The 27035-nt window shown below is 44.1% G+C and overlaps 1 protein-coding gene across 2 annotated transcripts; it reads right to left on the bottom strand.

Annotated features, from left to right (window-relative positions):
• Nucleotides 1-2882: 2882 nt before the first annotated feature.
• Nucleotides 2883-24287, bottom strand: MRPL42 (mitochondrial ribosomal protein L42). Of its 2 annotated transcripts, XM_006269287.3 has the most exons (7): nt 24190-24287; nt 12249-12473; nt 11420-11601; nt 9430-9487; nt 8230-8314; nt 5309-5472; nt 2883-3065 (listed from the first exon to the last, which is right to left on the bottom strand). In XM_006269287.3, exons 1-7 carry the CDS (start codon nt 24276-24278, stop codon nt 3020-3022), a joined length of 849 nt encoding a protein of 282 aa, XP_006269349.2. In that variant the 5' UTR covers nt 24279-24287; the 3' UTR covers nt 2883-3019. The 2 variants fall into 2 exon arrangements, with proteins under 2 accessions (XP_006269349.2, XP_019336459.1); XM_019480914.1 differs by lacking the exons at nt 12249-12473; nt 24190-24287 and adding an exon at nt 12187-12235.
• Between the last annotated feature and the right edge of the window lie 2748 nt (nt 24288-27035).

Below are 27035 nucleotides of genomic sequence, written 5' to 3'. Positions count from 1 at the left end.
AAAAAAAAACCCTGATCCCATCTCCAAAGCAGAATGTTTGAGAAACATTTTTGATCATTAAGGAAAGTGCAAGTTCTACACATGTATGCTTAACAAATTTGGAATAAATTTTAAATTTAAAAGCAGACAAATATAAGATAGTGAGATTTGTAATATGCAAAATTTTGAGGAAAAAGAGGGGTGAATTATTATATAGAGTTGAAGAAACACAAAAGCTTAATCTCAGCTGAAACACTGTTGGAGAATGAGAGGAAGAAAAGAAAAGAATGCAAGCTTGTAGACATTGATTTGGGTTAAGGGAGCACTGCTGATGGAAGTTAAATATCTGACTATTGTATATTGTAGGGGTTTGGATACATTTTTAAGTGTTCAATTTGTTATTTTATGAAATTACAAAATTGGGTTCAATAATAAAAGTTAAAAACGATGATAGCTGACAGTAGTTGAGGAACAAATTAAAAATCAATTCTTAGAAGCGTCTCAGGAAGAAAGTCACTAATAGGGCTTTAGTTTCTTTGTTGAGAGGGTATACACAAGATTTTGAGAAAATAATTGGTTGCTAAGTATTGCTATGTTAATTGCATCTTATTTGTCTTACTATGACAACCCCATTTTAACAGTACCTCCTTTGCAATCTTTGTTATTTGGAAGCATGAACTTTTGCAGCACAGGATACTGAAATCATTTGCCAAAGATCCAAATCTCAAACTAATAACAACATCCCTGTGAAATATGAATGACTATGAATGCTGAACTTAGACACATCACTCGCTTCTAAGAGGCATACGATGGGAATACTATTATGGCAGGTAAAAAAACCCAAATGCCCCTTTCTCCTCAGCTTAGGAAAGTCATTCAGTGTTTGAAGCAGAAAACCATTTTCACAAGTATACCAGAGCCTTTTTCACAGTAGCCTACTTTTATTTGCTGTTTTTCAGTGGACTGTAATTTGCTGCCCAAATGCGCGTCTGGTATAACATTAATTTTCAACCTGGCTAATTTGATTATACAGCAGCAAGGGAAAGCGGGACCACTTTATGCTCTGCTAGCAAGAAAATCATTTTTGCCAGCATAAGCCAAAGAGCAGCCAGACTGATGCCTGTTTTATGTTCAACGTGCTTATAGTTTCTACTATTCTAACTACTTTTTTTTTTTCCCAGTAGGACATAGCACTGCACATGCAAACAAAAAAGAGAGAAAAGAAACCTCTTTCATTTATTTTCAAGTGGTTAAGTGAAACATTTTTTTGCTAATATTCTCATTCCAGGAATTGCAGTTTCATATATCATCTATGATATTTCTTTTTAATGCAGACTTGCATTAATACATCAGTTGTTATTTATAACACACCTAAGTATGAGTCTTTTGGGAAAAAGTATCACTCTTAACTTCAGGAAGAAGGTACAAACTCTCCAGATCCCCCTCCCCCCCGCAAAAACAAACAAACAAACAAACAAACAAACCAAAACCAAAAAACCAACCAAACAGTACTTTGCAATTTTTACAAATGAACATTGCCTGGAATGAATTAAAGAGTAAACATCTGAACTCACAGTGTCTAGTAAAATCGAGTTTCCATACCTTGGCAACGTGACAGAGTAGCATTGTGGCCATGTTGACAGGACTTGAGTTGTGCGCCTGACACTACCATTGATCAACTGTGTGACCTTGGCCAAGTGACTTCACTTTTCTCTGTCTGCTTCCTTCCCAGCCCTGTTATGTTTTGTTTATAAACTCTTAAAGCAGCTACTCTCATGTTTGTTTGTAGAGCACTGAAGGCAAAAGGGCTCTGATCTCATTTGGAACATTTAAGTGCTACTTTAATCTATGAACTGTTTATTTTAGAAACCAATGGCCTGATACTCCATCAGGATCTAGTAAACGTGACTCCACTCAAGTTAACAGAACCTGAAAAGGTTCAAGGATCTATACTAGCACTTCCTAATACAGGATTGATGCCTAAAACAATTGCAGGAGTAGGAACCCCTGCAAATATCTCCTTATATTGCTGAGATAGGTGGCAGCTGTTGTAGGGCACTTAATATAAAAACCACTCAGGAGTATTTCTGAACACCTTAACTAGGTATAAAAGAACATAAACAGCAACCTTTTCAGACTTTGATCCTCTGTGAAGTGCTTCTTAAGGGCCAGGGACTCTGTATGACACCTCAGAAAGTCCCTGGTGCTTTAAGTGACTATTCTGACATAGCAGGCAGCCTTCACTAAGCTACAACCAATACGTCCCATGTTTCTTAAATATGTTCTTATGGAATGCTGGCTGTTTACACACCATAATATTTCTAACATTTGGAAACTTCTCACAATTGTGGAAGTGTGTGATTATGCCTTTGAACCAAGGTTTAACTATAGCTATCCAGTAAGGCGTGTATAATGTAGTGACTGGAAGGACTGGCGTTGCTTTGAATCCTCAGCAGCAGTAACAGCCTAATATTCTTTCTTCTCACCTATTCAAGGACATGTGTTTCCATTATTTGACTAGTCTTCTAGGAAGTCTGCAGCATAAGTTCTGTGACTAGGAGTTTCCATCTTGAACTTCTGTTCCTATTCACAAATATCCTACCAGTGCTAGGCCTTGAATTCTGACTGATTTTAACAACTTTCCTGTCAGTTGTTGAGCAAACCCTGCATTTTCCATGACTTAAAACACACTGCCACATATCATGTCACAACAAAAAGACCACAGTAAGGAACACTAAAGCAGCAGCACTCCAACCACTACATTACATGCAGTGTTGGGTATATATGCATTAGTCCTTTGAAGTGCAGACACATGCTCAGTGTCTTAAATATTTTCTCATTTTAAGTTATGGGTTTTTCTTTTCCCTCCTGGCCAGTTACAGCACAATAATTTCAGAAACAAGTTTAATTTAGAAAAGAATATTTTAATGATATAATACTTTAATTTAGAAACAATCAGCAGAACTCTTGCATTTTTGTAGCTCGTTTCCAATGATTAATGACAAGATATTGAGGCATAACAAAAAAAATACCCTCTTAATCATCTTTCTTTAGGAAAATTGTAGTTCTTGCGCCGTCTATGATACCTGAAAGAAAAAAAAAAGGCAGCAGTGAAAAAATTATTTGGTTAAAACAAAAAAACACTGTTCTTGGATTTTCATGTCAGGATGTGTTTGTAGCCAGTACTTTGCAGATTATATACATCAGCAAGCGCACCCCCCCATTATATTTACCCCAATGTTCAGGACATCTTACCCAGGTAAAAAACACAGCCCTCTCTACTGCTAAAGCAGTAGCAAAACATAGGAATACAATCAATAGATGATAATCAAAGTTAACTTGAAAGTTTACATCCCGCTGAATTTTGTACTTCCTTTAGTTACAAGTGACAAACTGTGATCACTCAAACCAAAACCAATTAGTGGATAAAACCTGTTTGTCCCCACATTAGAAGCATTGTGATATGCAGTGTAAATGTTATGGTCATTTTCCCCTTCCTTAAAAAGGTCCTTATAAATATCAAGCCTTTCCATTTTTAATGAATACTACAGGGTCTACTATTTAAAGAATGGTCTAACACATCACATATTTAAAAAACAAACAAGCTATTTTTAAAAATTGAAGCTGACAGTATCTTTCCAACTCACATACAAACCAGAAGTACAAGTAAGTCCCACTTTTCAAGTTATCAAATCATAAGACAAGGGAGAGAAGTTTTGCTGCTTATTGAGACCGAACAAATTTTCAGCTGGAACAGGTTTCTACAATAGACTTCTCATTTAATCCCATATGTGCTTTGCCACAAATGACTGACTTTTAATAAAAATCTGCTCCACATCACCACTGAAATGTAGGCAATCTCAAGTGTCATGAAGCCAGATAAAAGAAGACATGTAATTGAGGCTACTGTAGGCTTCATCTCCAATGGTGTAGGTGAACACAGGGTGCATCTACACATGCACTTTACTACAGAGTAGGCTAAATAACTCCACAGTAAAGTGTCACCACCTACATGTGCACCAGTATTAGGTGCAGTAAATTAACTAACTCTGCTGTAAGATAGTATGGTAACAGGGGCTGGCTGGGGCATGAGGGTGCCAAAGTGTGGGGGCCGCCTGCTGCCCAGCCAAGGCTCCACAGGTTCTGCACCCTCATGCCCCAGACAGCCCCTCCGCTGCCCGATGCTGCCACCTGGAGCCCATGGCTGACCCCTGGGGCTCCCTGCCAGCCCGGGGCTGCAGGGAGCCCCAGACGCATGTAGATGCTGCGCCCAGGTGCAGTGTACGCCAGCTCAAAGTACTCTGGAGTTTATTGGGTTGCATTAATTGCACGTGTAGATGCATCCACAGATAACTCCACATTTTAATTCAGTCAGCAGTGTTTCCGCCATAAGCCTTAGGTATAAGACATGGCTGCTCAACCTCAGCCCGCAGACCAAATATGACCCATGCAGTCACAGCATCTGATCCATGGGGCTCCCCACAGGTTGGGTAATATGAGGGGGAGCAGTGGTCATCAGTACTGCCAAATGTCCAAGCCCCATGTAGTGGGTGGAAGCTGGGCCATGCCCCCCTCCCCCCACCGGCTGGGGGCCAGGCCAGGCCAAGCCCTTCCCTCTCCATGGCTGGATTTGGACCAGGTTGCCCCTTGCCCTTCTGCACGGTAAAATGGGATCATGCCATGCCTGTCCCAAGTGCCAGATTGGGGACACCAGCTGGATCTGGCCCATGGACAGACTGGGCACTGCCCACCTGGCCCACAGGGAAAGAGGTCGAGCACCACTGTTGTAAGAGATTACAGAGATTCCCTGCAATTGGCTAAGTGAAGGGCCTGTATGTGGCTTTTCACAGAAGTAGGAGGCTCTAAAAAAATCCCAGCTGTTTCCAAAATCTATGAAGCAGTCTATAAACTTTTATCATCCAAAGTTACAGGGTTCAAAAGGACCAGATAATGCAGAAAAATTTCTCAAGAGTATTAATCAAAATATGGTGCTGTCCTTAGGTTGAAAGAGATTTTACGTAAGAGATTCTCTTGAACCGATTTCATTTGTACGATGTAACTGCTGGAACTATTTCATTAGATGTGGAAAGAAACAAAATCACTCTTAACATTTCTACACAAATACCCACTTTGGCAGAAGGCCAATAAAGATTTTTAAGTTAAAAGTTTTTCCATAAACAATGTTTGCACGCACCTAAGTGGTGCTACATAATTTATTTTAATGGTCTAGATGCTAAAAGTTCTATGCCTCATCTAATAAATTATGCTGTTGTTATCAGTACCAGTCTCATTTCTGTATGACCCCAGCAAGATGAGTGAAATTACTTACTGTCCCACAGGATACCAACGATGTTTTGTTGTGTAAAACATTTTGCTGAGTTCCTCTATTGTAGGACCTTTATCATTCTTCATTTCCTTCACTTCCAATCTAGATTTCAATACCTGATCAAGTGTTTCTTCTTTATTATTCACTGGGTCTGGTCGTGGTACAGGCTAGGAAAACAAAGTCAACATGCTACTTTTGAATTCATAAATTTGCATTCTTTCCTTAGTTTGAAAATCAAGAGGTTAAATCACTACTGTACTTAACACTACTATTTGCTTCTGCTGAAAAAAACCACAACCGTTTTTTTCTTTCAAGCCAACTTTTAATCCTGGGATTTCATCAAGATTACTTATTTAAAAGATGAACCTAATTCCCCTCCCACTGCACTAGGTTCCAGAAGCAGTCCAGTCCACACTTTTGCCTCCTTTAAATCCCTTTCCCTGCTAGATCTTTTAATCCTATAGGTCATCAATATCATCCAAGATGTATAGATCATCATTACAATTGCTCTGTCTACATGTTGTATTCCCCCGACCACCACCCCAAGAAGGCAAGCTCCTTGGAGAAGCAACTTTCTCTCCTTATCTGTTTGTATATCAGCTAATATAAAGAAACACTGAGCTAAAGTGGAGACTTCAGGTAGAGGCAGCACTATAAACAATAATGTTTTTTTTCCCCTGGACTACAATTTGCTTCCTAAGATCCACTGCTGCTACTTTTATTTAAAGGTTACTAATAGGTGTTTTGGGCAAGAATTTCTTAGGGTGATATCTTTTTTATTGAACCAATTGCATAGCGGGGTTAAAGTGAGACAAGATTTTGAGTGCAAGACAGTCTTCATTTTACATCCAAAAACTTGTCTTAACTCTACCCAGCTACATAGTTGGTCTGTAACAGGGAGCCTGATGTGCTTATTATAAAATAGGATCAAGTTCACTGTAACTGGCCACTGGGTGAGTAAACAAGCAGATGAGATAAGAAATGCTAGGCAGAAAGCAGGTGGGAGGGAGAAAGAAAGGAGCCACTGCTAGTCCATAAATGGAAAAACTAACACCTGGGGACCAGGCAGTTATTGTCCATAGGTGATAATGGGAAGACAGGGAAGAGAGGGATAAGGGTTTGCTTGGAAGGGAGGAAGGTGGAAGAGGAACAGGAAGTAGAGTGACTGCAGGAAGCCTTGAGGAGGAATGGAGTCCACTCGCAAAGATGGGGACAGAGAGACAGCAGGTGAGAAGCCCCATGGTGGGTTGCTCTGGCAGGCTTCATTTGTCCTACAAGACTGGCTAGTTTTACTGCCAGCTATAGGACTGCCTGACTTGGGGCTGTATGAATTAGAGACAGCATACCCTTGTTTCCTTTTTGCCCCAAGGCAGGGTGCATTGTGTTAAGATGGGAGCCAGACTTTCAGTTTGTTTTCTCACTGGAGGATCAGGAAGGGACTAATAAAGGGAGGTTTGGAGGTCCCTGTAGTGTCACAGAAGCATGGCGAGGTTTGAGCCTGTTAGAACGGGCCTAAGCTGCAGAAATAGCTAGAGGAGGCAGGAACCAGGGCTAGAGACTTAGTGCCTGAGAGTACTGGAGACAGGGCTGGGGCCCAGCATCTGAGAGGGATAGGACTTGAAAATATAAGGGAGGGGAGAAACAAGAGATTGGACTTGGGGCTGAAAGCCCATTGAAACAACTGATTATTGACACCTATGAGGCATGGGCATGGCTTTAGGGGCAGTCTGAGTCCAGGAATGCAGCTTTTAAGGCAGGGGTGGGCAAAATGCAGCCCGTGGGCCGGATGTGGCCTGCCAGTCCATTCTATCCAGTCCACAAGGCCCCTAAAAATTTAGAAAATTAATACTTATCTGCCCCTGGCTGCCTGTTATGTGGCCCTCGATGGCTTGCCAAAACTCAGTAAGCAGCCATCCGCCAGAAATAATTGCCTGCCCCTGCTTTAAGGCATTGAGTGTTAAGAAGAAAAGAGTGATAGGGGAGAGTCCCCTGGGGTCTGGGGCAGACTCCCTGAGGGAGATGGGCTCAGGGACCAGTGAGGCAGGAGTGGATGAGCAGAGGGAAGTGCTAATATGACGCCCAACCTCATACTGTTACATGGTCTAATAAAAAACATTATGCTAAGAAATCCCCATCTCCTGCATAATTTCTGGACCAACATGGTTAAAACTTACACTATCATAAAAGTGTTTTAACATTTCTTAGAATCAAGTTTTTAAAAAGGTATCCATGCCCTAGAAAGCTTTGCAATCCATCATTTTGCTAGTATTGACAACTGGAAGGTGAAACAAACTCCAACCAAACATTAATCTAATCTATTTTACTAATGTCAGCGTCAAATTAATGCAAGGAAGACACAAAGGACACAACCATTGGAAAGAAGGATGCGTTTCAAACACATTTTGAATGCAGTTTAGCTCCTGCAGAGTCCTGGACAGAATCTGAAAGATGCCAGAAGGATGGGACAGCCCAACAGTATTTTTGCCTGTTCTCCCTTGAATACAAATTCACCACAGTTACAGGTACCTGGAACAGGCAGAATATGATTTGTACTGCTTGCATTCATGGGAGTGAATTTCACATAGAAACTGTAATGCAATGAAAAGTAGAGACCTTGCTAAAGCCTTACAAAGAATCCATAGCAGGTTGGAAGAATGTACTGGTCTGTTCTAGCCAAGCTTATAAACTGCATCCATTGCCACAGCATCCAAGCACTTAGTTATCATATCAGTTAGATCAGGGAGGGAAAGATCTCCTCTTAGTGGTAATAATGTCATAATTTACATCACAAGGGTAGTGTAATAAAGTGTTATGATATGCTATATAAAAAAGTAAATAATGAACAGCCCCAAAGAATGCAAGATTCAAGTAAGAATCCTTTGCTTTCACAAGAACAGGAAACAACTGTCGAAATTTGAACTCACTTCTGTATGCTCATATGGAATCTCAACTGAAGGATGGTGGCAGACAATTGTCCTCCTGTCTGACGTCAAGGCAAGGTCCACTTTGCTATAAAAAGATAAAGCAAAGTTATTGTGATCAGCCTATCCCCCAATTCTTCTATGATCCACTCCTGAGGAGAAAGCACTCTGAAGAATCTGTCACAGACCCACTGACCAGTTAACTGTTGAAAGGTTCCCATTACCGAAGGTACCTAACTAAGTGTACAATTTTTTTTTTTTAAATTTTAGATCATAAACTTTTCCAAGCAGGGTAAGTGAGTTAGTGGCCTAAAAGCCAGTAGAATTCATGCTCTGGAGTTGCCTAGGCACCCATGATAATTGTACTCAGTAGAAGGATGAAGTGTAGAATAGTTTCTATCTTCCTTTTCTCTATATCATTACTGTATTTTTCCCCACCAAAAAGCATTTGAAAGAAAACTTGAAAAAAATCTATAAAACACTTAAGCAACTACAGATACAGAGTTATAAAGCTGTCAGTCCCGTACCAGTGAAGTCCAAGGGGCAGATGGTTAGTGAGAAATCCACAATCTTTAATTCTAATACAGTGGAAAGGAAAGGGAAGTAGGACTGTCAGACTATCTTTCATATTGTGTAAAAACTGGCATGCATGATGTCACACTAAGTTAAAGCTGGTGGAAGGGAGGTGCTAGTTTTATCTTCCCTCTCTAGATCCTGGTAATTTCAATCAGAGGGGATGATCTTGATTCTATTCTTTCCTATCCCACTGAGTCTGTATACTCAGTATAAGAATTTTAGTGCCTACTTCTTGTTTCTCAGAGCTTCTGCAAACTGTAGCATGAAAGTGCCACAATGTTGTCTTAAAATGGAGAAGCAGCAGAGAAGCTGACCACACTTAAATTTCACTCTTCTCGTTTTTTTGACAGAACTACCAAACATGAGTAAAGGCATTGAGGCCTTCTTTGGATTCAGTAAGATGACAATGCATTCATTTTATTTGGTTCACTTTGTTCTAATATTATGGCTAACCATGAAGCTCTTCTGAAACTGACTAGATCAATACCATGCTCTTCAGCCTGTTATAAAAGAAATTAGCACAAGTGAAGAATAGGCAGAGCAAATTATTCTGAAATATATCCATAAGTAAAGGTAACAAGAGACAAAAGAACCCTGCAGCAGATAAAAATAGCTTTGAGTATGTACCAGTTATAGTCTTCTGGGACCAATGAATATTTATGGCGAGCACAGTGCACAGCTCCATCTGTAAAAACAAATAATATAACTCACATGAAAACTGGTGAAGCTGCAGCTAGTCAGACCTGCAAATTTACATCTGTTCTTTGAAGAAGTAAGCAAGCTCTTGACCAGAGATGACTGGATCCAATTTTACATTTAACTCCTTGATTTTAGACACCTGAATCACCTCAGTGATTTCAATCTTCTTGTGATACTATCCCACTAAGTACTTTAGAAATGCGTATCAGGGAAATGGTATCCAAGAGTTAGTACAGCATAAGGATATGTACTGAAAAGGCTGTATGAAAACAACACAGGCCAACCATATTAATATCTTGTATCCCTAAATAAGTTCCTTTTATGATCAAAAAAGAACATTATTGTATGCAGACATATTCTTATATTAACAGTTTGTTATCCATCATAAACAACACTCAATTCCAAGTATTCCTTTAAAAAAATAATTTTATATTTGGTATGGTATAAAATTGTAATCTTTTTTGCTGCTGTTGCAAAACCTTTCTTTACTCCTCCTGCTGTATGCTGCTCAATGGTAATTAATGGGTTAATGCAGTGTTATTTTCTGTGAGGTCTGGCAAGACTGCAGGATAAGAACTCATAATGTCTATAGCTCTTGTGTCATGGACTCTTCAACATCCATAGTTCCTTTTCACAATTTGTGTCTTCAGTATGCTGCTATTTTGAGGATTATTCACCAAAAAGCCTGCGTAACTGTAACCTGAATTGAAATTTATTTTTAAATAAAGGCCTTTTCAAGACATTATTCTAATATCATAAAAACTGTACTTAGATATACATAAAATCATGAGAAATTAGCCAAAGAATAAAGGTCCCACATTTCTTACTAGTCTCTCAAGAGGATTATGAAAGACTAGCTATAGCTCTTCTAATCTAACAATTTCATTTCTTACTAAAAGAGTAAATGTGCAAACGCAAGCATCTTACTTCCCCCATAGGATTAGAGCAGTCAGCACAAACACCAAAAGCTCAGCCCAGTTTTTACTGTCAAAACTTGCCTTTTGCTAGCATAGCCTGGAGGGAACCCAAAATGAAGAGCACCAGAGCACAGAGGAACTTTACGGCTCCTCTGCTTCACATGCTGACTTATATTCCCAAGAAATAATCAGGCAGAAAGCACATAACAAATACAGCTGATAGGCAGACACTAGACACCTCAAGGAAAACAAAGTTTAAACACAAAAAAAAAAAATCTCTCACCAAAGAATATTTTCTCCATGAGTAATATTTATATTTTAACAAGTTGCAATTTTGGGTGCAGACAGAAGTGTAGCTTCCAGCTGCACTTCAGACTGAGTTTTACAAAGCGTTCCAAGTTACAAGGTTATTCTGGACCAAACAGAAGTTCACTGTTGGTTCCAGGGCAGAGGGGAATCTAGCTGGGGCTGGTAGCCTATGGCCAGGTTCCCATATCAGTGGCTGTTTTCAGAATGGGGGGGACGACGACGGGACGGGACACGACACGACGGGATGGACGGACAAGGTTGGGGGGCTGCAATACACCTGCCCCACCCTCTGGAGGGGGCTGAAAAACCGGCAGACTGAACTCCCTCTGTTCCCTTCCCCCCACCCCCAGTCTGAGAACAGACAGGCTGGGAGCTCCAGACACAAGTTACAAAAGACACTACATCATTTTGTAACATCTTTATCAGCTACCTCATGCAATGAGGGGTCAGAATTTCACCCAACTGGCCATTTTCAAAGCTGTGCAGCTTATACTGGTGTTTGGTCACCGCTATGAACTGCTTTTCGTGGCCAGATCAGGCTAGAAATGGTCCTTCTGTCTGCACACATAATGATCATCTCCAGGTTTGTGTTGCTTTGAATTGTGCTCCAAACTAAATGCTAACAGCAAAATCTTATAAACATTCCTATTCTTTTAAATACAAGGTTTTTATGTACCAACAGCATTACTTACTCTGTACTGCAGCTTGTCTAGTAAATGCTGCTGAACGCAGCCACATGTTGCCAAACAGTGTAGCCCTCTTCCATGCTACTGCCATGCTGCAAGCCAACAGAAAATGGCTACTGGAGAAGTACTTGAGAGAGATGGTATCCTTTCTACTGCAGGTCACTCTTCTGAAAGAGCAGGTTTCATCACTGTTCAGGAGACAGACAGGTCAGCAACTTGGAAGCCAGAGATTTTTAAGTTACAAAACAAGAGCGTTTTACACTGTGAGGTTTGATGAGGACTCTCGAATGCTGGTCACGAACAGACGCGCTAGCCTGCATTTATTGACCAGATAAAAACAATATTCCTTTTCTGTGGGAAAGAACTACTCTTTACAGGAAGGTGGAGAGGACAAAGCATGGTTTCCATGGCAGCTGCAGCTGGGAAACACTTTCCTCCTGCAGGCCCAGCCAGTCCACCCAGGGTTTCTTCATCTGATGTTAACAATTTGGACCGGTTCCTTCACCCGCGACCACGGGGACGTGGCAGTGAAGCCTTAAATATCAAGCCTAAGCCATTTTTTTCCCAGCAAGCTGCAAGCCGGCCAAGGGCACCCCTTTGTCCTGCCAGGCGGACCCGGGCCAGCTCGTGGTCCTCGCCCTCCTGTCCCTGTACGGGGCTGGCGCGGCCGAAAGGCCCCCACTCGTCCCCTCCCCCATCGCACATCCTCGAAGTCACGGGGCAGGAGCGACAGCGGCTCCCGAACATGTGCACACACAGGCATCTAGACGTACACAGAAGGCAACAGGCGCGCCCCCGGCCCCCCGCATGTTTGACCGCCCGGCCCGGTACCTACCTGCGCCAACCTCGCGCCGCAGCCCCGGGCCCGGAAGCAGCGACACCCACTTCCGGCAACGCCGGGGCTGCCCCAGGGCACGCTGGGAAATGTAGTCCTGGACAGAGGAGCCGCGCCGCAGGACCCGGGTGCAGATCCCGGCCGGAAGGTGGCGCCCACAGACACCTCAGCAGGGCCTGGCACTGGGGCGGGGCCCCGGCGGGGAAGTAGCGCGGGGGGCACTTCCTATCAACGGGAGGAAGGGCCTATTCAGACGTATTATACAGAGAGACTAGCCAAAGGGGCGGAGGGGACTACACTGCACTACACATACACACACAGGTGCACAGGTGTATACCTACACGTGTATATGTGCATATTTGAATAATGTGCGCGCACACACACATATATACACACCTGTACCCACATATATACATATACACATTTATACACAAACACACAAGTATATACTTTGGTTAGGCGTGTGTGTGCGTGCGTGCATGTGTGGCACAAGCTTTCCAGGGCAGAGCTCACAGCTCCTCAGGGGCTGGATCCAGCCTGGGGCACAGGGCAGCAGCTGTGGGCACTGCAGTTTCATAGTAGCTAGGGTCAGGAGGGACCTGAACAGATCATCTAGCCTGACCCTCTGCCACAGGCAGGAACGAATGCTAGGTTCACAAGACCCCAGACAGGTGATTGTCCAACCTCCTCTTGAATTTGCTCACATAGGGGCAAGGACCACTTCTCTGGAAAGTTGGTTCCAGATTCTGGCCACCCTAACTGTAAAATATTGCCTTCTGATCTCTAACCTAAACCTATTCTCCATCAGCTTATGACCATTGTTCCTCATCACCCCAGGTAGTGCTGGGGAGAAAAGGGCTCTGCCTATTTGCTGTTGATTTCCCCTGATGAGCTTGTAGGCAGCCACCAGGTCCCCCCTCAGCCTCCTCTTGCTGAGGCTGAACAGGTTCAGGTCCTTCAGTCTCTCCTCATAGGGCCTGTCCTGCTGCCCTCTCACCAAGCAAGTAGCCCTCCTCTGAACCCTCTCCAGGCTGGCCACATCCCTTTTGAAGCGCGGCACCCAGTACTGGACACAATACTCCAACTGCGGCCTGACCAAAGTCGCATAGAGGGGAAGTATCACCTCTCTGGACTGGCTTGAGATGCACCTTTGGATGCATGACGAGGTATGGCTGGCTTTGCTGGCTGCGGTCTGGCATTGGTGGCTCATGTTCATCTTGGAGTCAATAATGACTCCAAGATCCCTTTCTGCCTCTGTGCTTTCAAGAAGGGAACTCCCAGCCTGTATGTATGCTGTGGATTCCTTCTCCCAAGGTGCAGCACCCTCCATTTGTCTACGCTGAACCCCATCCTATTCTCATCTGCCCACTTTTGTAGTCTGTCTAAATCTAGTCGCAGCCTCTCTCTCCCTTCAAGTGTGTCCACCTCGCCCCACATCTTAGTGTCATCAGCAAACTTGGACAGCGTGCTTTCCACCCCCTCCTCCAAGTCACTGATGAAGATGTTAAACAGTGTGGGCCTGAGGACCGAGCCCTGGGGTACCCCACTGCTCACATCTCTCCAGGTTGAGCACAACCCGTCCACCACTTCTCTCTGGGTGTGCCCCATCAGCCAATTTTTTACCCATCCAACTGTGCAGGCATCAATGCCGCAGTCACTTAATTTATTGATGAGGATGGGGTGAGAGACAGTGTCAAAGGCCTTCTTAAAGTCTAGAAAGACTATGTTCACAGTGACACCATCATCTAAGGATTTAGTTACTTGGTTGTAAAAGGCAATTAGGTTGGTCTGGCAGGACCTGCCTTTGGTGAACCCATGCTGATTGCCCCTGAGCATGATCTCCCCTGCAGGCCCCCCACAGATGTGCTCTTTGATGATTCTCTCCAAGAGCTTCCCGAGCACCGAGGTGAGGCGTACAGGCCTATAATTACTTGGGTCCTCCTTACTCCCCTTCTTAAAAATAGGGACCACATTAGCCAGTTTCCAATCCCCCAGCACCTGGCCAGATGACCACGAATGCTCATACAGCCGGGCCAAGGGCTCTGTGATGACCCCTGCCAGCTCCCTCAACACCCTTGGGTGGAGGGCATCTGGACCTGCAGATTTAAAAATGTCTAGCCCTTCCAGAAGATCCCTAACTACATCTGCACTGACTGAAGGCTTGATAGAGCTATCCCCAAGATTGTCCCTACCTCTGGTAGGTGGGATATCCCAGTCCCTGTTCAAGAAAACAGAGGCAAAGAAACTGTTAAAAATATCAGCTTTCTTGTCTGGCGTGGCCACCAGATTACTGTTTGTGTCTTGCAGGGGCCCTACATTGCCTGATACCCTCTTCTTGCTCCCAATGTACTTGAAAAAGGACTTTTTGTTGTCCTTAATCCTGGACGCTAGCCTGAGTTCCATCTCTGCCTTGGCCTTCCTAATAGCCCTCCTACACTCATGGGCCTAGGAGGAGTACTAATCCTTGGTGATAGCTCCTCCCTTCCACTGGTTGTACGCCTCCCTTTTAGTCCTCAGGCATTGCTGAATGCCCTTGCTGAGCCAAGGGGGTTTCTGAGCACTCTTACCCCCCCTTGCTTCTCTCAGGGACTGTTATCCTTTGGGCCTGGAGGATCGCCCCTTTAAGGTACGACCATCTCTCGTGGACTCCCATCTCCTCTACCTTCTGGGCGCTTAGTGCCTCCCCCACTAGTCTCCTAAGCTCATTGAAGTTGGCCCTTCTGAAGTCAAGGGCTTTAGCCTTGGTGTGAGCCCTAGACACCTTGCGTTGGATAGTGAAATCCAGCAGGTGATGTTCACTATTGCCCAGGTGGTCAAGGACCTGCAGTCCCCTCACCAGGTCATCCCCCGTGGCCAGGACCAGGTCCAGCAAGGCGTTACCCCCAGTGGGGCTGTGCACTTCTTGGATAAGGTGAAGGTTCTGTAATACAGCCAGGAACCTATGCGAGTGGTCAGACCTGGCTGTCTGCTCCTCCTAGCAAATGCCTGGGTAGTTTCGGTCACCCATGACAATAACATCCCTTGACCTAACCACCTGCATAAGCTGACTGGAGAAGTCCTGGTCTAGCTCTTCCCTCTGGTTGGGTGGTCTGTAGTAGACACCCACCGTAAGGTCCCTTTCGCCACGCCCCCCTTGTAGTTTGACCCATAGTGTCTCTGCCCGACCCTCCTCTAACCCAAAGCTAATCCTTGATGATGTGAGGTGCTCTTTGACATAGAGCACAATCCCCCCCCACCTTTCCTCTCTGTCCTGTCTCTTCTACATAGAGTATACCCCTGAATGCCCACCACCCAGTCATAGGAAGGGTCCCACCAGGTTTCTGTGAGCCCTACTAAGTCTGGGTTCTTACTTTCAATCAGAAGCCATAGATCCTCCTGCTTACACCCGTTTGGTGGCAACCAAACGGCCAGGACCCAGGCACAGCCCTCACTTGCCCCCTGCTGACACCAACCTGGGCCCAGAGCCCCAGATTCTGCAGCAGGTCCTGCCTACTGCTGCCTGCACCCCAAAACTCCACAGCACACTAGTCCAGCCGGCTGGATAGAGCAGCTCTGCAGGCAACATCAGTCTATATGCCATATGTTTGACCCTCCTGCTCTATTGGACAGCAAGTAAAGTAATTTTGTCAAGAAGGCTTGCAATCATGCTTATCAGCTTCTGAAACAAGAGACAGCTCTGTTAAAAGTGCTCACCGGGAATGGCAACTCCTGCACTGAGTTTTATATTGAATTTGCATTTCAGATACTTTAAGCCTACAGGAAACCAGCTAGGGGCTCCACCAAACATATTTTTGTGAAAAAAAAATGTCACTCTCTGGTTACTGCTCAAATGCAGGATTGATCATTCATGGTACAGTTCACATCATCTGTTGTTATAGTTACAATGATAATAAAACTACAAAAAAAAAAAGGGAGCAGGATCAATAAGCACGCTGCTTGTGAAAGGGATAACATAATGTGAGTGCCAGCAATTGCAAGGAACTAAAATCAATATAACCAGCAGGTCCCCTCCAGTTCTGTATTTCTAGCATGCCAATGAAATAGCCCTCATTTTTGAGATCCCAGCAGTCAGCTAGCTCTTAACTCTTAAAAACAGAATTGCTTTCCCTTTTTGGCTAGGGACAGAAGTTACACAAACTGGATTATCAAAAACTGGTTTAAACATGTAACAGAATAGAAGCTCAGTGCGCGTGAAACAGTTTTTAAATGGCTGAAACTGGTTTACGATAAACCTGGTTGAATGTGGTATCAGATTTAACTGATCTAGGTCAAACCGGTTTATGAAACTTCTGTCCCAGACAATTTCCTGGTTCAAGTTAAATCAGAGTCCCCCCAGCATTTTGCAGCCCTGGGCTGTGCTGTCTGCTCCAGAGAGCAGGGCTGGTCCTGCCCCTCTGCTCCCTAGCTGGAGCAGTGAGGGCTGGCCTCACTGCCTCCCACCCCCAGGCAAACCCTTACTGGGGTCTGGAACTAGGGAGGGGGGTTAAACATCCCTTCCCCCAAGTATGAAGCTGCTCTGCCCTGCTTACTTAGTGCTGGATACAACTGTGAACTACAAATCCCAGAGGTACCAGGAAGCAGGAAGAGGAAGCGATGAGCAACCCTGCAGAGTCCTGCTGCTTTGAGTCTGGACTGCAAATCCCAGAGACCTTGGGGGCTGCAGGAAGAGGAAGCAAACACACAGCCCATGCTGGCTACCAGACAGCCATGCTCTAGGGCCCCCCAGCTTCTGGCCTGAGCCACTGCAGGCATGTGGCTTATTGACTGTCTGTACTTAGCCTTCGAGATTCTTGGCTGTTCTGCATCTGTAAGCACCCAACATCTTCAAACTGTTTTACCTTTTTGCCTTTGATCCTTGTAGCAGCAGTCTCAGTGCAATCACCCATAGGCACCTCACATCCTCACTAGTATCTAAGCTCATTTTGCATCTTTATCCATTGCTGCAGAATAAGAGACTACATTGCTAAGATAACAGGCTGCAGGTAGGCTTTTAACTAGAACTTATCAGCTGTGAATTATGTCCCCTCAGTTTTCACAACAAAATACTTCCTCCCTGAAGGAGGATCTTCTCCTGTCAGTGGATAGATGGCACACATCCAGCGCATCCTCCTGGCCTCTCTGTGGTATTTGAACTAGAAGACTCAGATATTAAAGTCATGCATGAGGCAGGTTACTGGGGGTTACTACAGTGACTTGATACAGGAGGGATGCTCTCTACATCATTCATAGCACTGGATTGTACTGTTACCAGAAAAATGGCTTAGTGCTTGAATGTGTTCAGACCCAGGATGAAGCTGAATTCAAGTAAGACGCAATTCAGTTGGTGGACATCATATGGCTCTTTGAAGATTATGAGCTAGAGAACAACATTGGCACAAATACAAAGGTTATAAACTAGCTATGAATAAACATAGACTACATATTAGAAGGTTTGTGGTTATCAGAGGAGTGAGTTTCTGGAATAGCCTTCCAGTATTGGGGGCAAGAAATCTGACTGTTTCTAAGGTGTACCTTATTAAAAATTTACAAACAACATGGTTGCAGGGTTTGTACTGATGACTTGGGAGTCACTTCCAATGCCGTATGTTCCTAAGAATTTATATAAGTGGTGTGGTCTTCTTTGGTCAAAGTGCGTGTGCATAACTGGTCAATTCAACCTAGTTTAGGAGTGTCCTGGATTCTCTGCCAATGCTAAGGTCTCACAAAGCAAGACCTGCTCATAATGTTTCTAGCATTTCCAGCTTCCTTGGAGCTTCTGACCCAACCTGGTGAACAATGATCCGGCTTAGGTTCTACAAGTCTTTGTCACCTTGTGTCTGGATTACAGCCATGCTATATGGCCTATCCATGAATCTCATGACCCTTAGGGAAGTCCAGCCAGTACAGAATGTTGCAGTATGTCTGTTCACAGACACAGGCTGTTCACAGCATATTAAAATGTCCTTCCCTGACTACACTAGCTTCCCCCACATAATACAGAGCCAAGTTCATGGTCTCCATCTTATTTTCAAGCTGCTTTATGGCCTACCCTAGTATCTCTAAAAGACTGTGTGCAACCCTGCCATGAAGGATGTGGTTGACAACTCTGATCCTCTTGCACAAAAAGGGTGAAGCTAGTCCATGTATAAAACATCTTTTTTGACAGCACCGGGTGCATCTACATGAGTCATTTACCGAAGAGCTGCCTAATTAGCTCCACAGTAAAGTCTCAGCATCTACACGTGTAGCCCTATTAGGCCGCAGTAAACTAATTAACTCTGCTGTAGGTTAATACTTGTAAACACAAGTACTATTCTATAGTGACATTTAGTGCACAGCAATGCATGTGTAGATGTTGACGGGGCTGGCTAGGTCACAAGGGTGTTTCAGTGTTGGGGGCTGTCTGCAGGCTAGTCCCATGCTGTAACATGCTCATGCCCAAGCCAGCCCCTCCCCAGCACACTGAGCCGGGTTAGAGAAAGCCCGGACTGGCAGGCTGAGCCCCTGGGCCCCCTGCCAGCTGGGGCTGCTCCGACCCAACGTGCTGCAGTCCTGGGTGCACATTTAAATGAGGCCCTGGGAACAATAAACTCTGGTACGATATGCACTGGAGTTTATTGCAGTGTATTAAATACATGTGTAGATGCTCTCACTGTGATGTGATTTTCTCCTGAAGCTAAGGACCAGCACAGACCTCACCAGTTTCTGCTCAAAGTATAAGGTGTACAACTTTGACCTGCCTTTTCTATATGGTGCAGCACATACATTTAAACTTAAAATAAAGAAAATCCACCAAAACTAAATGCTCCACTGCACCTTATCTCCCCTGGAGATAGCTTGAGGGAGTGAACAAACCAACATGACAGCTTGGGCATGTTTGTTCATATATCAGTGAAAGGCATTAAGTTGCAATGATTGCAGCAGCACAAGAGCTTATACAGAACAAATACAGGTTGCATCAATTTATTTGCTTTACCAACTGATTCTTTTATCTTGAAATATTGCCATATGAATTTTCTGGAGGCTATATGTGCGCGCACATAACTAACTTTGATGTCTGAAAAATATCAGAGGCTGAACACGGGTGGGTAGCTGTGGAACTACACTCTCTCCGACACTAGGATTGTACAACTCAGGGGCACTCCTTCATAGCTCACAAAACAGTTCATCAAATATATCCCAAAGAGAGGGAATTTGCAGTCTTGCTGTTTCCAGTATTCCTGCCACTGCCTATTTTTCCCTCTGTATCTTTTGTTATCAATTGCTGTATTTTTTTATGGAGTAAATTCCACATGGGCCTCTGAAAATCTTCAATCAAAGTAGAAAGCTATCTTTGAGGACCAAGATCTGTTAGCTGGATTGAGCTGCATTTCTATAGATTTATCTTTTGACACATTTCTGGGGTGGAATATATTCTATGCAGTTGTTTTCACAGTAGAAATGTCATCTGCCTGTTGTACAAATTCATTCTACTTGCAGAAAATGCCAATGCCTCTGGAATTCTGATTTACAAGGTTCCCATTCTACTGGATTTTCAGATTCCCTAATCTGACATCCATGTTACCCAATTAGTTCTAAGTGGGTTTTGTTGTTATGATTCCTTTCCTGGAAATGTGTCCTTTTAGGAATTTCAAGTGAAGACGGAAATCTTGTAGCATAATTCTAGGACTCTAGAAGGTCACAACTGGCAACATCTACAACATTTTTCAATATAAATTATGTTCCCTCTGTAAATGTTCAGACTTTTTTTTAATTCTTCCTGTAAACAGATATTTAAGATGCAGTATTTGAGATCCATCCCACCTCTGACAGATAATGTTCCCCAAATCTGTTATTAGAAGCAGGTTCTGCCAGATTGCAGCTTCCTGGGTGAGAGACAGGAATTGCTTCAGGACATTAATAAACCTGACCATGCACTACCCAAATATGTCCGGAGATGAGGTTATTAATGACTGCAAACAGCTTCACATGCCTCAGCAGATCATGAATAGCAAAGAAGAAAATCTCTCATTCTCTGTTGGCCACGTATAAGCTAAACTGTGCTACTCACTAAGCATGACATGATGGGGCTGATGTAAAGGTATGTAATGGTAATATGGTGAATCTCAGCCTCTCAAATCCCATGTCTTTGAAAACATGAGTCTTTTTCTAGATAGGATCCCTTTCTCAACCAAAAATACATCTATACTTTCTTAGGCGCTCAGATGAGAATGTGACCAGGACACATTTTGAATAAATGATTTAACAGTAAAACAACATTCAAACAGGAAATGGAAAGTCAGACCTTTCTGTTTTGTCTCCCTCTCTTGCTATGTGACCTTGGGAAACCACTGCCCTGAGGCTCAGTTTGCCCATATGTGAGATGGGTCAAAAAGTTCCCTTTCTTATAAGGGGGCTGTGAAACTGCACTTACTTTTTATAAAGACTCCATCAAAACATTAATGGAAAAGATGCCACATAATTACAAAATATGACTATTTTTAATGCTACCTTATCTATGATTGGATAAGTCCCTCTTACGATAGTACCCAGGGCCAGCCCTAGGGGTGGGGAGGGGTGCGAATTAGGGAAACCACCCTGGGCCCGACACTTTGGGGGGCCCCGTGGAACTGGGAGAAGTGGCTGTGGCAACTCTGTGCCATTGCCGCCAGCTTTGCATCCAGCCGCTCGCTATCCCCCCCACTGCCAATGCCACTGCTGCAGATGGCAGCGGCAACTTCTTCAGGTCCGAGGTGAGTGGGATTGGAGTGGGGGCAGAGGTGGGGCCCCACATGGGCTGATTTGCCTCAGGCCCCTCACCCTGCTTGGGTTGGCTCTCATAGTACCTTAACACTGGTGACAAATTCATAAGCTCTTACTCCCAAAATAACAGATCTCATCCCATTCTACATATTTTCAATTCAGTGCCATTCTTTTAGAAGCATTGCTCCTTAACCCTCCCAAAGCACAGGCAGACCTCGGACTTATGACACAATTGGTTCCTGAAAACCGTGTCTTAAGTCAAAACATTGTAACTCGGACCCAATTTTCTCATAAGAAACAATGTTATAAATGGGGGATTGGTTCCAGAACCAAGGCCCGATACCCTATTTTCACCAAAAATACCCCAGAATTTTGTACTCGATCAATTATAGATGAGTAATATAGCTACATTAACGTATTTTTTTAGTAAATAGCAATCATATTGATTTGGAAGGACTTCTTAGAGGTGACTTTGCTGGACTTTTGGAAAGGCTCTTGGTTGGACTTTTTGAATGGTTCTTGGCTGGAGTCTTCTTAGGAATCTTGGCTGCAGGTTTTTCTGGAGTCTTGTTTGGTTTCTTAAAGAAAGTGTCCAAGCAAGCTTGAACAGATGTTCTCCAGGGAGATGAATGACACAGCATACTTGTTTGCTGGTGTGGTGTTGCAGCGGATCAAGCATTGTAAGTTGAAATTGACACCATAAAGTGGAAACAGGGTGTCAATTTATAAACGTTTTAAGTGCAAAATGTTGTAACTCGAAACATAAGTCGAGGACTGCCTGTATACTTTAAGTTGAGAGACTCGTACTTTCAATTAACTTTCAAACTTTTGTGGAATGAATTACACCATTATAACAGCGTGTCATCTTCACTCACCAATATTTTTCTTTTCCACTATAGCTTCTGCTATTGTCCTAACATAAATGAGCTCAGGGGCAAAACCAGGGAGGTGTAGTGCTGTAGGTACACCCCGCTTTGATTCCTGCTCCACCCAAACTTTAAAACCAGTCGCCTGGGAAGGACAACAACATTTTTACTCAGGCAGTGTTAAGAGAGTCAATTGGCTTCATGGCTCATTATCATCTCTGTGATTCCTGCTAATCTCTCTTCACTCTATAGGTGTTAATGACCCTCCCTCTTTTTTAATGGTTATGTTCCACTATTCAAACTATCCTTTCTCCTGCAATTTTCCTGTCTGTTAGCCATTCCTGGTAACATCTCTTCATTTCATGGCCACGTAGACTGTTTTTAGCTCTAGCTAAAAGCCTTAAATCAGATGTGGTTATATTAATTCAGGTGTAGAAATGACTGATAGTGATATATTGGATGCACTATCAGGATGCTCAGAGGCCATATTTTATTTTATGAATCTGAATAAAAGATGTACATTTAACTAGAATGATTATGAGACTGCTGACACAATATATTTTGACTATTTTTTGCTTAATTTGTTGCGTTTTTATAAGCTTTACATATAATCTAGTAAATGAATGCACATTCTAATAGTTGTATTTGTTTTTGCCTTCATCTTAAACTGAGTGCTAAGCCCCTAACATATTAGTAAAGCATCTAGTTTCTCTTTAATTATAGAAAAATATATATTTTGTTAGATGTGATGATGTGCCACAGTCTGCATCCCACTTTTCAAAATCCTAGATCCATCCATGAATGTGCTCATGTGGTATTATCTGAGCATATGAGCAGTGGGCACGCAAGTACCATCTGTAAATGGGGCTAATGGTGCTTGCATCCTTAGTAAAATGGTCTGAGATTACTAATGAAATGCCACTGTACTAGAGTAAGTATTCATAGCTGAATTTAAACCCAGATCAACACCAAACTTTTGGGTCCTTGGCTTCTAGAGTGGAATTCACAAACTCAAATTAGACACCAATATGCTGAGTAAGGGTGCAAGCAATGGAGGTTGGCAGGAGAGGAAATGACTCCCAAGATAGCCAATATGAAAAACTAGAGAAAGGGACATGTCTGAAATTACAGCTCCCTCCTGGATTTAGGTACTTCTCTATAGCCCTGAGTTGGGCATCTATGCAAGACTTTTTTTCCATATCCCTTTTTTCCTTAGGTATTTAAAGTCATGCCTTTGAGAATGGATGACTGACTCACTCTTTTCCTTTAAAATGGTGGTGGTGCTGCCTATCTTTCATATAACAGCCTATTAGTTAGACCCTTTGCCTAGGAAGTATGGGACCCGAGTCCTATTCCCTCCTTACTTAAAGAGTATCAAACTTCCATCTCTCAGTGAAGTACCTTAACCACCAGGCAAGGCTAGGATGGGGGCACTTTCCACACTTTCTGTTGAAGCTGGTCTCCTAAGAATGTAGGACTCATAGGAGAAAGATGAAGCAGGCGATAGGCTCCAAGGCATCAAGTTTGTGAATCTCATACAGGCACAGGCAGGAGATAAGTGCTGAGATGGCAGCAGTTCTGGTGTGGCTAGGAGCAGCACTTTGTGCTTAGGCAACTTATTTTACTGGTGTAAACATAAATGGATTTTGTGGGGTGGGTTTTGTGGACTGGTCTCTTGGACTTTGGCACCTAAATTCCACCAGAGTCCCATTATGGGTGCACACTTTTTTAGATTTGAATCTTAGAGCATGCATGTGTATATATCTGCATGCACTTCTCTATGCTTCTGCTGGCCCTTTTATTAAATGTTTTAATTTTTAAATGTTACCTGGAAGTTAAACAAAGTTTTGAAATGTTTTATGGTAAAATAAAGTATCCAGTTTTCAAAATAAAATTCTAATCGCAATAACATTTTTAATAAGAATGGAAAGGATATGATAATGCACTAAGACCAACCAATAGAGACCTGCTTAATTGTGGTTTCACAGATTTTGTGGAAACTGTAAAAGCTAGGATTGTCCACAAAATCTGTGAAATCAACCAAAAAACCCCTTAAAAATAAAGTGCTGGCTTCTCAGTGGGAACCAGTGGTCCTCACTATTGGGAGGGGAAGGTGCTGGCTGGTGGGGCAGCATGAAGGGCAGCAGACAAGATGGAAGCTGCCCCTTTGTTCCTGTAAGCAACAGAGGATTATTGGAGCAAATTGCTTACTTACCTAGTTCCACCAGAAGAGTGCTAGCCCTTAGCTCTCCAGACATCTTTGGGGTCCTCAAGGTCCTTTCCCCTGAGCCTGGACCATCCTTAGACCTGGCAGCATGATCTTTGCTGCCACACATCCCTCCCATTTAAATCACCTTGGGGCATAACCTTTTTCCCTGCCACTGGTGTTGCTCATGTCCTCATTTCTCTGGTGTAGTCCCTCTAGCCTCCCAGCCATCGTCATTGTAGTGTTGCATCTTGACAGGAAATCCACAGCTTAATTATCCATACCCGGCCTGTATATAATAAGAGAACATAAATGTCTGCAGTGCCAGGGTCCATCAAGTAATGCGAGCATTATCAGTTTGGGTTTTACATAACCATTGTTTGATAACTGACCATGCACCCCTACAAAACTACCAACCCATTAAGTAGTATCTACAATATTCTACTGCCCACTTTACCCCCCGGCACTCCCACTTAATGGTAGCATACTTTCTCTCTGCGGGATTTAATTTTCTACCAGCATAAGTGGTAGGACATTCCACTCCTTCCTGTTTTTGAGTGAACACCACTCCCAAGGCTGAGTCGGATGTATCTGTCTGCAGAGTAAAAGGCGTGAAGAAGTAAAGGGGCAACCTGAGCTGGCAAGGGAAGGACCGGTCAGGGAAAAGTATTGAAGCAGCCTCACTGCTGCAGACAAATGCTATGTGAAAAAGACACTCTTTTCTAGCCAATGCTTCCTCAGGATAAGAATGCGAGGAAAGAGAGGGAAAGGGGCCAGGAGATTTCCTTGGCTGACCAGAGAAATCCAGGGCAGCCTGCAGACTAAAAGGGGAGCATATAAAAAGTGGAAATGGGGAGAGATTACCAAAGAGGAGTATACCTCCTCTGCTCGCACTTGTAGGGAGGCAGTTAGATGGGCCAAAGCTACCATGGAGCTGAGGATAGCATCCCAAGTAAAGGATAACAAAAAATTGTTTTTTAGTTATATAGGGAGTAAAAGGAAGGCCCAGGGTGGAATAGGACCCCTACTAAATGGGCAGAAGCAATTGGTGATGGACAGGGGGGACAAGGCTGAACTCCTCAACGAGTTCTTTGCCTCAGTGTTCCTAAGTGAGGGGCAGGACAAGGCTCTCACTGGGATTGTAGAGAGGCAGCAGCAAGGCACCAAACTGCCATGCATAGACCCTGAGATGGTGCAGAGTCACTTGGAGGAACCGGATACCTTTAAGTCGGCAGGCCCGGATGAGCTCCATCCGAGGGTACTGAAGGCACTGGCTGACGTCATTGCAGAGCCACTGGCGGTAATATTTGAACACTCGTGGCGCACGGGCCAAGTTCCGGAGGACTGGAAAAGGGCCAATGTGGTCCCCATTTTCAAGAAGGGGAGGAAGGAGGACCCAGGCAACTATAGGCCAGTCAGTCTCACCTCCATCCTAGGCAAAGTCTTCGAAAAAATAATCAAGGCTCACATTTGCGAGAGCCCGGCAGGACAAATTATGCTGAGGGGAAACCAGCACAGGTTCGTAGCAGGTATGCCTGACTCATCTAGTTTCTTTTTATGACCAGGTTACAAAACGCCTGGACGAAGGAGTAGGGGTTGATGTCGTATACTTAGACTTCAGGAAGGCCTTCGATACGGTATCCCACACCATACTGGTAAACAAGTTAAGAGGCTGTGACTTGGATGACTACACAGTCCGGTGGGTGGCGAATTGGCTAGAGGGTCACATCCAGAGAGTCATAGTGGATGGGTTGGTATTGACCTGGAAGGGTGTGGGCAGTGGGGTCCCACAGGGCTCGGTCCTTGGACCAATACTCTTCAATGTCTTCATCAGCAACTTGGACGAGGGAGTGAAGTGTACTCTGTCCAAGTTTGCGGATGACACAAAACTGTGGGGAGAAGTGGACACGCCGGAGGGCAGGGAACAACTACAAGCAGACCTGGACAGGTTGGACATCTGGGCAGAACACAACAGAATGCAATTCAACAAGGAGAAATGCAAAGCGCTGCACCTAGGGAGGAAAAATGTCCAGCATACCTACTGCCTAGGGAATGACCTGCTTGGTGGAACGGAAGCGGAAAGGGAACTTGGAGTCCTAGTGGACTCCAAGATGAACATGAGTCAGCAGTGTGACGAAGCCATCAGAAAAGCTAATGGCACTTTATCGTGCATCAGCAGATGCATGACGAACAGATCCAAGGAGGTGATACTTCCCCTCTATCAGGCGCTGGTCAGATCGCAGTTGGAATACTGCGTGCAGTTTTGGATGCCACACTTCAAGAGGGATGTGGATAACCTGGAGAGGGTCCAGAGAAGGGCCACTCGTATGGTTAAGGGCTTGCAGGCCAAGCCCTGTGAGGAAAAACTGGGGCACCTGGACCTCTTCAGCCTCCGCAAGAGAAGGTTGAGAGGCGACCTTGTGGCTGCCTATAAGTTCATCACGGGGGCACAGAAGGGAATTGGTAAGGTTTTATTCACCAAGGCGCCCCTAGGGGTTACAAGAAATAATGGCCACAAGCTAGCAGAGAGCAGATTTAGACTAGACATTAGGAAGAACTTCTTCACAGTTAGAGTGGCCAAGGTCTGGAATGGGCTCCCAAGGGAGGTGGTGCTCTCCCCTACCCTGGGAGTCTTCAAGAGGAGGCTAGATAAGCATCTAGCTCGGGTCATCTGAACCCAGCACTCTTTCCTGCCTATGCAGGGGGTCGGACTCGATGATCTATTGAGGTCCCTTCCGACCCTAGCATCTATGAGTGAGCACAGGCATAAAAGGATCCCTGGAAAAGACCGGGGAAAGGGGGAGAGAACTTGGAAGCTCCAGACCGGAAGTCGCTGTGATGGCCAAGCAGAGAAGAGTGGGAAGCAATCCCTATTCTCTCCTAGGCTGTCGGGGAAGCATTGACACCCTGAAGAGCAGCAGAGAGAGGCAGACAAGGGGGAGCACTAGCAGAGAGCAATGCTGGTGAGACAGATGGCAACAAGCAGGGAGCACA

This window comes from Alligator mississippiensis, chromosome 4 (assembly GCF_030867095.1).
Source record: "Alligator mississippiensis isolate rAllMis1 chromosome 4, rAllMis1, whole genome shotgun sequence".
NCBI classification, from domain to species: Eukaryota; Metazoa; Chordata; order Crocodylia; family Alligatoridae; genus Alligator; species Alligator mississippiensis.
Note: the sequence above shows the minus strand (reverse complement) of the source record. Positions and strands in the feature narration are given on the sequence as shown.